General features: G+C 36.9%; 1 protein-coding gene across 2 annotated transcripts in view; it reads left to right on the plus strand.

Annotated features, from left to right (window-relative positions):
• The window catches only part of LOC137630476 (protein FAM110A-like), a 457,004-nt gene extending 447,531 nt beyond the window's left edge, over positions 1–9,473 (plus strand). For both annotated transcript variants that reach the window (XM_068361959.1, XM_068361960.1), the window contains one exon: positions 508–9,473. In XM_068361959.1, the coding sequence (XP_068218060.1) occupies positions 508–1,940 (1,433 nt within the window). In that variant the 3' untranslated portion in view covers positions 1,941–9,473. The remainder of the gene's footprint in view (positions 1–507) is intronic.
• Positions 9,474–12,660: the final 3,187 nt, after the last annotated feature.

Here is a 12,660-nt window from a genome sequence, read left to right on the forward strand (position 1 = left end):
ACCTCTTATGACCTGCTGTAATATAACTTTTACCCATTTCTTTTCTCTCTAATTCCACTTCCTTAACATCTCGTCTCCTGCACACTCAGGACAGCTATCTTCCTCCTCTCCATCACATTCAATATTTCCCTCAATCTTCCCGTTAGTGTACCAACATTCCAAGTACTTACTGTAATCTTCCATTCTGAGCTATCCCTTTATATTCAATTGTTGGCCAGAAACTTTCAAAATATAATTTTTATTATTAAGAGGAGTTTGATTAGCAGGAGAGGAAAGTCTTGTCACTGAGGTTAGATGGCTTCCTCATAGCTAAACACTACTTGACCACTTTAGAAAATCCTTGTATGATTTTGTCTGTCCTTACCGGATATTTAGGCATAAGTAAAAGAAGTGGTTTGTATCCATGGGACAATAAGAGACTAATTTTCCCATATTTTATGTCCTTTTGAAATTACAATGAAGTGCTGTTATTGAAAACTGTGTTAAGGATTGCAACTTTTTTTTCAGGTCACGTAATGTCGATGGGTTGGGGAGGCATGGTGGTGGGACCTGGATGGTGGGGTGCAGGTGGGAGCAATAAGACAGCAGTCCAGCTACTACAAGAAAGTAAATCCCGTTACGTTAAAAGTGATCATGTTCTGGGCACGCGCCAATCCCCTGCAAGACCCGAGCGTCTGCAAATATCTTCTAACCCAAATATATTCCTTAGTGCTCCATCACATACACTCCATGTATCGAGGCCGTCACCAGCTCCAGAAAGGCGACATGCCCTTGGAGATCAAAGTAATGTTATTAATTCTGGAGTATCTCCTTCACGTCCAATTCCTCCATCGGGGCCCTCTTCTTTAGGTGCTCAGCCTCCACCTTTACCTTCTCGCTCACCTCGTGTTACACCACGTATTAGAATCAGGGGACAAGATGGACCAAACTGTCGTAGCGGTGACTTGAGACGTTCTCTCTCTCATGGTCCAGGTGATAAGGGAGATGATGTTCAAATGAAATTAAGGCGCCTTCTCAACACAGATTCGAGGGAGAATTTAGCATCCCATCTAACATCGCCAAGTGAATCAAATGCCAAGATTCCCCCTCCGACTCCTCGGAGGAATTTCAAGTCCTCCCCATCAGGTACTTTTCGGGCTGAGCCTGCTACTGTCACAGCACATAAGTCATTGCCTGACTTGAATCGTGCATCATCTCCTGCAATTGAAACAGACTCTGAAGGGGGCACGAGTGGACGCCGTCGTCCGTCATGTCCAGGCGCGATACCTTCTGTATCTGTACCCCCGGATCCTCCTCCTCGACCACCACGAATGTTTCGTGACCCTCCTCCACCGCCGGAACGTTCCCCTGATAGGCCACCAGCAAGACCACCACCACCTCAAGATCACTTTACTCAGCACCTTTCACGTTCTGCTGCTTCTGCTGGTACACTCATGCCAAATGATGGTCGGCGTTCTTCAGACAGTGACGTGTCTGCATATGGGGCTGCAGGAAGTGGAGTTAGTAATAGTGAGGAAGGTAGGAGGAGGCCTATTCTAAGATCAAGGTCTGATGTGACTCACGAACGAGGACGATGGGATGAAGATTTTCGCCCTTCGTTGGCTCCTTTGGACTTGGAAGCTTTCTTTGAGTCAATGGGGTTAGATTCAGTTACCTATCGTCAAGTTAAGTCCCCCCCGACGTCTCCTCACACACCTCCCATATATTTTGAAGAAGTATCTTCTGAAGAATCTGGACCACTTGGAGGTCGCCGTGGTAGCTCAGACTCTGATGATGGGCGGGGGAGGTTGTCTGGGCCAGGACCAGGTCCACCTTTACCCCTCAGGGGAACCGGAGAGCCTTCTATTGTTGAAAAAAATGCACGTGTGATTAAGTGGCTGTTTAACTGCCAAAAAGCACAGGGCACGTATGTTTCACGAGTTGCTTCCACCAAGACTTAGCCATAATATTAGCCTACCCTATTTACTTACTAGTCTGCAGCCATCTTTACTTGTGGGTGGAAAAAAAAAGTGATGTGAATACTGTAATTGGTTTTGCAGTGTATTGCTGTTTTTTCTCATCTCCACAGTTGTTATTTGGCCGTTTTACTGTGATAATCTGTGCAACATCTCATCATTACTGTTCAGCTATCCCTTTCTGATCCTCAAGGTCATGACCCACTGTTGTGTAATTGAAGGGATCAGCAGAAACATGTTAATAATACAGTTAACTTGCACATTTATATTTTAGTTGTAAAAGTTCATATTGCAAAATCAAATACCATACCATTATTGAAGTGATAAGTACTAATGATACCATACCATTATTGAAGTGATATGTACTAATGAAATAATCATTCCAAATGAGTTAGTAATATTTAACAGTGATATCACATGCTAATTATTTACTTGGTGAAATAGTTTATTTGCAGGTAAGTTTTACAACATTTAAATGTATAAATTCTGTAATAATCCAGTCTAGGTCTTGGCAGATAAAGAAAATCTTTGGCTATGTTTAATTCTTCAATATCAAAGTACTGTACAGTATTGCCTGGATGGGTCATCATTGAAAAGTTAATTTTGAAATTTGACTTCTATAAAAAATTTTTACATTGATGTACTATGTACAGTTGTTATGTACTATGTGCAGTTGTTTTTATATAAATCCATTGAAATGTGAAATTAGGAAGAAAGGGATGAATTTTATGACATGAGCGTTTGGAACAGGAATGAAAAATGTGGTGCTTGATGAATTCATTAATAAACGAGGCATCAAGAGAAAATATAAAATCCAGTAGATTATTACTTATTTACATGAAATGTCATTTTGGTTATTTCTTTAGGTACAGGTTTTCTATGTTTTCTATCAGTACAATTGTTAATTATTGTTGGACCCTATGTAATTCCTCTCCCATTAATGGTTTCAATTTTATAAAAATGTCAATTTTTTTACCATTCTGTTATTTTCTTCTAATTCCTTTAGTGCTGGCCACATCTTTGAGGAGGACTTTGGCTTATTTCATTTATACTCGATTGGGAAAAGAAACTAGGGTTGTTTATATTTACAGTTAATTGTTTAATTTCAAGTTAACCATAAAGTATGAACATCACCTCAAAACTTAATATAAGTTCTATAAGTTTTTTGCACCTTAAAATTACATTTTGTTATTTAATTGCTTCTTGCCCACTTACAGACCCAAATATCTCTCTCATATCCAATTGTGGATAGAAAATTAACATTTTTCAATTAACCGGAAAAATTAAAGCAAATATTTAATCAAATGTCCCACTGTACTTGTATGGAGTTCTTGATCTTGTTTAAGTGAGTCAGCCTGCTTCTCTCTCTCTCTCTCTCTCTCTCTCTCTCTCTCTCTCTCTCTCTCTCTCTCTCTCTCTCTCTCTCTCTCTCTCTCTCTCTCTAAATAGTCATATGAATATTATGTTGAGATATGGAAATTTCTTTAAAATGTTGAACTGATACTGTCTTAAGATAACTGAAAATAGGATAGATACAACTGATAAAATGTGAACCATCACTGCCCTTTGCCTTTGCAAGTACATTTATTCTGTATGGTGATAAGCATTAAGCTGTTAAATTCATATGTTTATAGTATTTTTATAGATTCATGGAGAAATACAGAAGGATTTTGAAAAGTTGCTTCTCTCATTATCTTGTATTCATGAAGGATTTTGATACATGTAGGCTAATTGAAGTACAGTAAGATATATACAATTATATAAAGAAGTTTCTACTAATCACTTCAATTATTGTGGAGTTTGTATGTTGACCTTTCAAATTAGGATTAGCAAGGACAGACTGTCAGTAGCTTCCTTATCCATGCCCGGTGCCCCATTAATAACCAGCTAGTCAGAGTAGCCTCAACCCCTTAACTATGTTACACATACACACCAAATATGTCAGTGGGTACCTTTGTGATGCGTATTCAGTTTGTGACACTAAAATGTAATTAGGAATTCAAGCACATTATACCCCTATCTGCAATTGATATTGGTATCAGTGGAGAACATGACATTCCTTAAGGATTCCAAAACGTTGTATGGTACCCTTTGTCTGTGTTTCATGTAGGCTATATAAATTAAGTTATACAGTACCGTAGATGTGAAATCAATAGCATGCTGGCATATGTTTCCAGGAACTCCATGATAAAGAAAATTACAATGGTACACTAGATAAAGGTATCAAGTGTTTAGGCTTAGGTTCTTAGTTTATTATAAGAGGTTACAGATAGATATATAAACATAGCCCTGCACTTAATCCATTTTCAAAAGTAGAAGTAGATCCAGTACTGCTCTTTAGCAAGGACCTGTTATACTCACTCTCATCATTCTTTTAAGAACCCAAATTGAATTTATGTGACAGTTGCAGATCAATGTTTTGTCTTTTCTTTATCGATTTTGTGAGTTACAGTATTTTCAAGTAGGCTCATAATATTGTTTTGCAATCATTTCTTGGCAGGTGAATATAGTTAAGATAAATGTCTCTGCAGACAATGGCTTTAAAGTTGAATAATTGTGCATTTGTAGATGTCTTAAGTAGAAAGATTAAAAAGTACAATAAGCTTTTAGATGTACAGTACTGGATTTAGAAATACTGTTTAAATCATGGACAGAAAATTTTGATTGTAGAGAAAATAAAAGGTATTAGGTTTTGTACCTCATATGAAATTATGTGACTGGATGCATATTTCTTATTTGTATTGCTTTATAGGCATTTGGACTGTTTTATGATTATGTCGTAGCCAAAAGTTTAACTTTAATTTGGTACAGAATAGCTTTATTTGTTGTTCCAGAATTCATTAACGAGACTAATCAACTTCAGGTAATTGAAGATTATGAACCATTGATGATAAAATAATAATTGTTTATTTCATTTTGGACATCTAAGCGAGATGGAATTTTTCCAGCATAAACTTACAAATAAAGTAATAAAAATGTCCATCTTTGTCTTTTGAGCAGCAAGGGTAGCAAGGGAAACTGAAACACTAAACCATGCTCTCCTCTGGTCGTATATTTATGATACTATAATACTGGACTGGTTTGGTGAAGGATGGGCAGCTAGAGAGGTAGGTTCTATGTAGAGGTATTTGATGCGAGGTGCTCAGAAATTGTTTCCCTGCTTCAAGTGGTGCGTATAGATGAATACATATATACTATATATTGTTTAGTCATGGTTTTTGTATAAGATAAAATGTCTTTTCCTATTGTTACACCCATATCTATAGTATAAAAGCAAAACAAAAGCAGCTGTTCATGCCTACTGTATACAGTAATGTGTTGGAAAGATTGTGAAATGTTCCTAGATTGTTTTTCTTTTTTTATTCATTCATATGTATTATATATAAGATGTCCTTCATAATATTTGTTGTAAAACAGTTCAATTTGTAGAATTCATGTATTAATGCATTAAGATTACTTTTGAGCTAAAAGTTAATCAAATACACAGGATTCTTAGTTACTTATCATTGTTATAAGTAAAAATTACATGGTTCTTTGCCAAAATTTGAGTAGAAAGTATTTGGTTTATAAATTCCTTGCACAGTATTCAATTTTCAGTTTGATTTTGGTATCTTTGTGTATTAAATTGAAAATTCAAAAGTAGGAAATTAGATAAGCATAGTTTCACCTTTCATACACTAAGCCACGAAACTGTCTGAGAATTGCCTTCAATGTTTAAACTGCTTCTTTAAGATGAAGGGTTTTTAGGCTGTATGCATTCATCCCCTTGGATGCTGGTTTAAGGCTTGGGGTGGGGAAGGAGAAATTCTTAATATTTTTTCTATAATTTTGAATTTTCAAGTTACTTAAAGTTATATTAACAGAAAAGTTAGGGGTTAATTATTCAAGTTTTACAACAACCCTTTTCAGTGTATTGACATCTTTTTTAAGGTATGTAAAATCATGCCATGACTAAAGTGGTTATTATAAATCAAATAGTTCACAGCTTTGGCTGCATTAATTTTTTTTTTATGAAACTAGAAAGCACTTCATTCTTGGAGTTTTAAAGTGTAAATTACTGTACATGTATTTAGACCCTTTATTTTGTACTAACCATAATTTATAGTTTCAGTAAAGTAACAAATTACATTTGATGTCTCATTATATTGTATGTTTTTAAACATTGCCAGTGAATGAAGTATTTTTAATTATAATTTACAAGTTACCATTTTCCTGATAGTTGACAAACGGTTGTCATTTTTGTTATTTTTCATTACTAAACTAAGGTACTGCTCTATTGCTTTTACGATTTGATAAGGATATAATTTATTCCATTTGTGCTGTTTATTTTTGCCATTCTGAACAAATACTGTCAGAGTTGTGATATCTCATTTAGGTCATAATTAGACTTCACTTGTTTTAACTTGGTTATCATTGTATTATGGATTATTTTGATAATCTTAGTAGCTTCTTCTTTACAATTGCCAGAAATTTTTTCAATATGGTTTAATGAAATTATAAGGTGGTTGTTTGAACACTTAACAATTGAGCCTGAAAAATTATTCAAATTCAAGTACAGTAACTTAGGTTGTAACTCAGGAATGTTTCGTATCACCAAAGAATTTTGAGTAAAATTCAGTCTAAATGTATGTGAACTTTTGTCTTTTATAGTATGTATATCATGTACTCCTACTAATTACAAACCTTTGCTTTTGTACTCGACACAAATGGTGAAGGTTGAACAAATGGAAGAACCCTTTGCCGCAGTTGCTTAAACTAGATAACTTATTCTTAATTGGAGTTTATTCTTTGCCTCCTATCTGTTTCGGAGGGAAACTTTTTTTTTACCTGTCAAACAATGTTATGCCTTGTGAATTTTTCGTTAAAGAAGCTTATACATCAGTTCCCATTTTTTTTGTGGGAAGCAACTTTTATTTAGGACCAATCATCAATAGCTGGTGGTGTTACCCAGGGGGCTGATATATCTTTTTGTTTTGAAGTAGATATGGCATGATGTAGAAGGCATACTGTATGCCAGTAACACCAAACCGTACATCCCTATGAACAGGCTGTTGAAAATTCTAAGCCAATAGCTTTTTGAAATAGAACACAGTTCACTTATACATAGGAAAATAATCACTAATTTACAGTATTGGTAATTTATTGCCACCAAAACCACATCTGTGGGCATTGCTAAACATAATAATGCTGTGAAAGTTACTTCAAGCAAAATTTAATTTCCCTTTTCTAAGAATATTAATCAGCAATAATTTAATATTTGTACAAGGTATTACAATGGTAAAATAATAAAGAGTTAATTCTTTCTTTTGCGCAAAAGAGGATCAGGTGTAATAATTATCACCATCAGTGAGTGCTGCTTCTTCATCCTACGTAATAGTGAACTATGTACAACTGCACTTATTTAAGTACCTGGTAATGACAATCAATGTAATGAGAGATGCCTTTCTGTTACAGCCTTTCAGTGTTCGAGGATCTCTTGTTATTGTTCTTTCCATTGCTATAGAAAGAGCCGTGGTGTCCTCCTTGGATATGAAGGAAGTCATTCTTCAGAGGGATTTGTGACAGAAAAAGTAATGTAGTTTCCTACATGCTTCGTCAGGACTAAGCTAATAGAGGACAGTCTTGAGGGTCAAAGCCCTCTTTGCTGTACATCTCGTGAGCCTCAGTGGGTTCGCTTTAGAGACGCAATGATTCACGATGCAGTACATTTCATGTGGCTTGAATTTCCTAAAAGGGCAAGACTGTCCCTGCTCCTAATGATTCTTGTTGATTCTTGTGAAGAGTCTAGGCCTGATTCTTAATTGGATTGAGACCAGGGCTGTATCATCTCCACAAAATTTGAGGAGCTTCCCAGACAAATGAAGATAAAAACAACTGATTCAGATATCATTTAGTACTTGTTAACACATTGCAAATTAGGTAATCAGTGAAACATGAAAATGATTGGAAAGGCAGAGGTGTCTAGAATTCCCAGGGATGTTGAAAGATGTCCTTGAATGCTGCCGATGATCTGGGATTAGAGAGCAGAATACTGTAAGTTTCTTGTGCAATTGAATAGCAAGCATGTCTATTGATCATAAAACTCAAAGGAAAAGAAGCCTTTCTGCTACACAATTATGTAAAGATCCCATTTGACCCCAACACCGAGTCCCTGTCAATTGAGCATGTCTTCTCAAAGTTAAATAGTCTGCCTACCTGTATGAACTTTGTAAATGGCTCTAGTGCACTGTCGACTTCCCAAGAATGCATCTGCTAGTAAGTGGTCAAGGTTCTGTGGAGTGGGACCCTAAGTTGACAGAAGTCACGATCATCGGTGTTGTCGTTCATCAATGCTACCTAGTGCTTTACCAACTCATTTGGAAAGCTTGCCAAGGAAAATGATGCATGCTTCTCCAGTAGGTTGAAAAGCAGGTACATTTTTCCGTGGATCATACCCCGGAGACAGATTGGATACCTATCCTTCCTTCCATAGGTCTGTGAGATGAAGTGAGGACTGGAGTTTGTGCGATTAGTTTCGTCATGCAGCTTTCAGAAAAATTGTCCCATATTCTTGTTTCAACAAATCCTAAAGATAAAGGTAATTCTAGTTGGTGACTAGTACAATAATATTGTACTAACAAATATGAGGCAGAGAAGGAGGAGAAATTTGAAGTTCACCTTCTACTGGGTCATACAGGATGATAATGAAACTTCTATATGGAAGAGAACAGGAACTCTGTGAAGAGACAGCACTACGAAGTGATACATCCTTAGTACCATTCTAAGAATGAGGAGACACTGACGGTAAGAAGGGATGGTGTCCCTCTGCTTCATACAGTGGCAGTAAAATCTTCTGCCTCAGACAGAGCACATTGATGTCCAAGGAATACCAAGCTACTCAGGATTATGTTATCATCACCAAAAGACTACAACTGTCATACAACTAGTTATCAGGAAAAAGCCGCTATTCATTTCTTCCTAAATATCTCTTGGATATGACAATTAGTCACCCAGATGAGGATGTGTGGAATACGTCTACTATCCAGTGGCGTAAAACTTAGCAATGGCCATCGTTCAAGTGATTTGAAATTTGGAAAAATATGGTTGCAAATTGGAAAAGAAATAGTGGAACCATTATTTCTGCAGCTTCAAAATATACTTCTTGTGATAGTTGGGCCTTTTGTCCCTTAAAAGAAAAGAAAATTGGTGAGCGGCTTTTTTGGTAGTTAAGCTTTACTATTTGCATTTTGTCATCTTTTAAGAGTTTTTTTCTAAGAACATCAATTTTCAAGGGATCACTTAATTTTTCAAAGGCATCATTAGAGGGGATGAATGAAAAACTGATGCCCTCTTCATGGTAAAACCTAGGCAATACCTGTGGCAGCATCCAACTACAGGTTATAGACAGAAAAGAGTATGCTGTGTTTTCACCAAGATCTCAAAGTATTTGGATGAGAAATCTATATATCTCCAATAGCAGTGGAAAACTCTGGCTCCTCAATGAAGCAGTGAAAACCAAGATCATGCATAGTTTAATTAGATGATTCACCTTTAGGAAGCCATATAGTTTTGGGTGGTTCCTTTCCTTAATGCCACTGGGTTTTTTTTTTTTTTTTTTTTTTTTTTTTTTTTTTTTTTTTTTTTTTTTTTTTCTATCATGACTTGGGTGGATTGGGCACCAAATACTGGTAAATGAAAAATTGCAATAGTTTTTATCGCAGAGCTGATGCATCGCTAAACTTGCCAGCAGCTGAGAGCAGTAGCTGGTTTAATTTTCAGATACTTACATCTGCTAAATTTTAGTTTTTCTGAGGATGGATCCCTTCGGATGCCACGTGAGAAATTTGATTCATGTGTCCATCTGTATTTCAGATTTTAGCCTTGACTATGTTTGGATACTACCAAACAATCATAACATCACACATGATCTTCAATTCCTTTGCAGAGAAGAGTATTGGCAAAACACAGACCTAATATATAATCCACAGATGGTTTCTCGCCTTTTCTTTTGCATACTTTTAGCTCTTTTTCCCTCTTGTCAGATAAACCTGCAACAAAAAAGATACTGTACTGTCACTGTGCAGCACTAATATGTTAAAGAAATACAATTTATAGACAACAGAAATTATTAGTTATTAGCCTGTTGCTACTACATTTATTCATCTCAGCGTCTGAAAGGTTTTAAACGGTTAAAAAGAGACTTAATTAAAAACTTTTATTATGCATTAAATTGATGAACTGTCTATGCAAAAATTACATGCGGTAGTTTGTATGGATTTGTGTTTTGACTCCCACACTCTTAATAGAGGTGAGTCAATGAAGGAAGACAGGAAATGTAAAGTCTTAGAGTTCCTCTGTGTCTGAGGTGCTTGACAAAGATTATTCTTCTTAGTCTAGTGTTTAGTTCCATGATATCTAGCCATGTTTATTGTAAACTGAGCAAAGTCTGTTAAAACTTGAGCTTCCAGTTTTTATGGTAAACATTGGTATTAAACCAAGTTTCAAGAGAGAAGCATTATGAACATTGGGGAAGTTTCTTAGAAATAATGCACAATCACAACCATGGTTTTATCTGACCATTGTTGTTATAAATACTTTTTCATTATGGGGCTTGCCAAACATTCCATTAGCTTTTTCATATGATTTTTCCCTAAGAATCATGATCCACATGGACTTAGCTTTTGTAAACTGAGTTTACCATTTACAGTACAATGTACTAAGTCCATTTTTACTGTTAACTCCTTGGGAATGTTATGATGAGGCTAATATATACACATTAAATCGGTCAAATTGTCCCATTCATAAGAAATATAATGAAAGTAGCTGTATATTTTCATTACATTTATTGATTGGCAAGCTAGAATTGTGTGTGATAGAGCATCCTTTGGTGAATTAACGGATTTTGAGCGAAGCGAAAAATCTATTTTTGGGTGAGATAGCCATGGCGTCCTGATGGAAGGTTCCTGTTTGGTAGCTTCCTTGGGTATAAGACTACTAAGATATTCCCAGAGAATTTAACCACAGGTTATCACAGAATTCTAACTTCTGGAGCGAGTATCTCAAAGGTTTCCCTTTAAGACATCGTAATACAACAGGGGACACGCATGTCTGGTCGTGCCACATAGCTATCTCCACCCCGAACAGAGTTAACGCTTCGGTGTGTAAGGGCTGAGAATAGCTGGGAGCCGTTCCACAGCTAATCTCACTCGTGGCTACTACTGATACTCGAGACGTAAACAAACGGACGCCATTGCTCTAATGACGTCACGAGCGTCTTTATCCTGGCGCCAGTTGCTGCCCATCACCATGATACAATTGTGTAGGGTGGGAACAAACTGACGAAGTAGTAGGGAGGGTCCATCAGGACGCCATGGCTATCTCACCCAAAAATAGATTTTTCGCTTCGCTCAAAATCCGTTTTTTGGGCTCAAGCCATGGCGTCCTGATGGAAGAGTACCAGAGAATCAATGTATCGTGGTAGATTTTCCCCCAGAGTTAAGTGCCTAGGCATTGACAAAATAGCAAAGTAATCTTAGATAAGAACCATAGGAACGAAGTATCCTGCCCCCCATTGGTAGGAAGTTCCCATGGGCTATGCCGACGTCAAAGTGGTATTGAAGGACTATTCATCTTGACAGAAGAGCTTTTTAAGAGCTTAGAGATGAAGCAGAATGTTTGATATTTGTATAGGAACATTCTGAGTAGGTCAGTGGTGGTTGGGCACTGTGTGTAGGATTCATCTCCTGATTATCAGAAGTAAGTATTCGAGTAGGAACCTTACTGAGACAAGGTGAATATAATTTAAGGATAGACATCTTAAATTCTTCATGACCATAAGAAAGGAGGAATAAATAAAACTATGACAGTATGTATTTCATAGTAAGTAGGAGCTGAAAGAGACGCATAAGTAATAAAATAGAAATTTTATTTCACAATGCAGAAATTAAATAATTTACAGCAAAAGTAAAGTTCATTTACAGTAATAATAATGTACATAGAAATAAAGGCTTGCTCTTGAATCTGAAAGGGAATTTCAGGATTAGTAGGTACTCGTTCTCGAGGAACGCAAGTCTTTAAATAACACATCATGCTCAAGGCATGCGGCACTTGTGTAACACTATGACATTTCACCTGGGATAAGAACAGTTATAAAAGCACTAAGTGTTTTTAGACATCGCTATGAATCACTCGAGGGTCAACATAGGCACCCGAAGAGTTAGAGTCCCAAATAACTCACTGTTCTACGCAGAGTTAGGTGCAGGTTTCATAACACTACCTGCGGCTACCACAAAATGTTTGATTTCGTGCACTTGTTTCGCATAATGTTTAAAGAAAACTCGCGAGGACTTCCAGCCCGTAAAGTTTTTAAGGCTCTCAAAGTCCATGCTCTGAAAGAAGTTCAGAGAAGATGCCACTTTTCTAGGATCATGACCAGCGGGTGTACTGTTCGGATCCGCTCTGCGAATGAAGTAGGTGATTTTCGCTCTTAATTGTTTCAGTGACAGGTCGCTTCCCGATGTTTCTCCTTTGAAGAGTTGGCCTCCACCAAAGTTTGAAGTTCTGCGAAGATAGACCTTGAGGCTCTCTACTGGACATAGAGAGACATCCTCCTTCAGGGGGCATATTCTCCAAGGGCCCCATCTTTTGGTGGGTAATTCATTTTTGGCGAGAAACGTCGGATCAGGGGAGAGGGTCACTTCTCCTGAATCAGCAAACAGGATGTGTC

This window comes from Palaemon carinicauda, chromosome 38 (assembly GCF_036898095.1).
Source record: "Palaemon carinicauda isolate YSFRI2023 chromosome 38, ASM3689809v2, whole genome shotgun sequence".
Taxonomy (NCBI): Eukaryota; Metazoa; Arthropoda; class Malacostraca; order Decapoda; family Palaemonidae; genus Palaemon; species Palaemon carinicauda.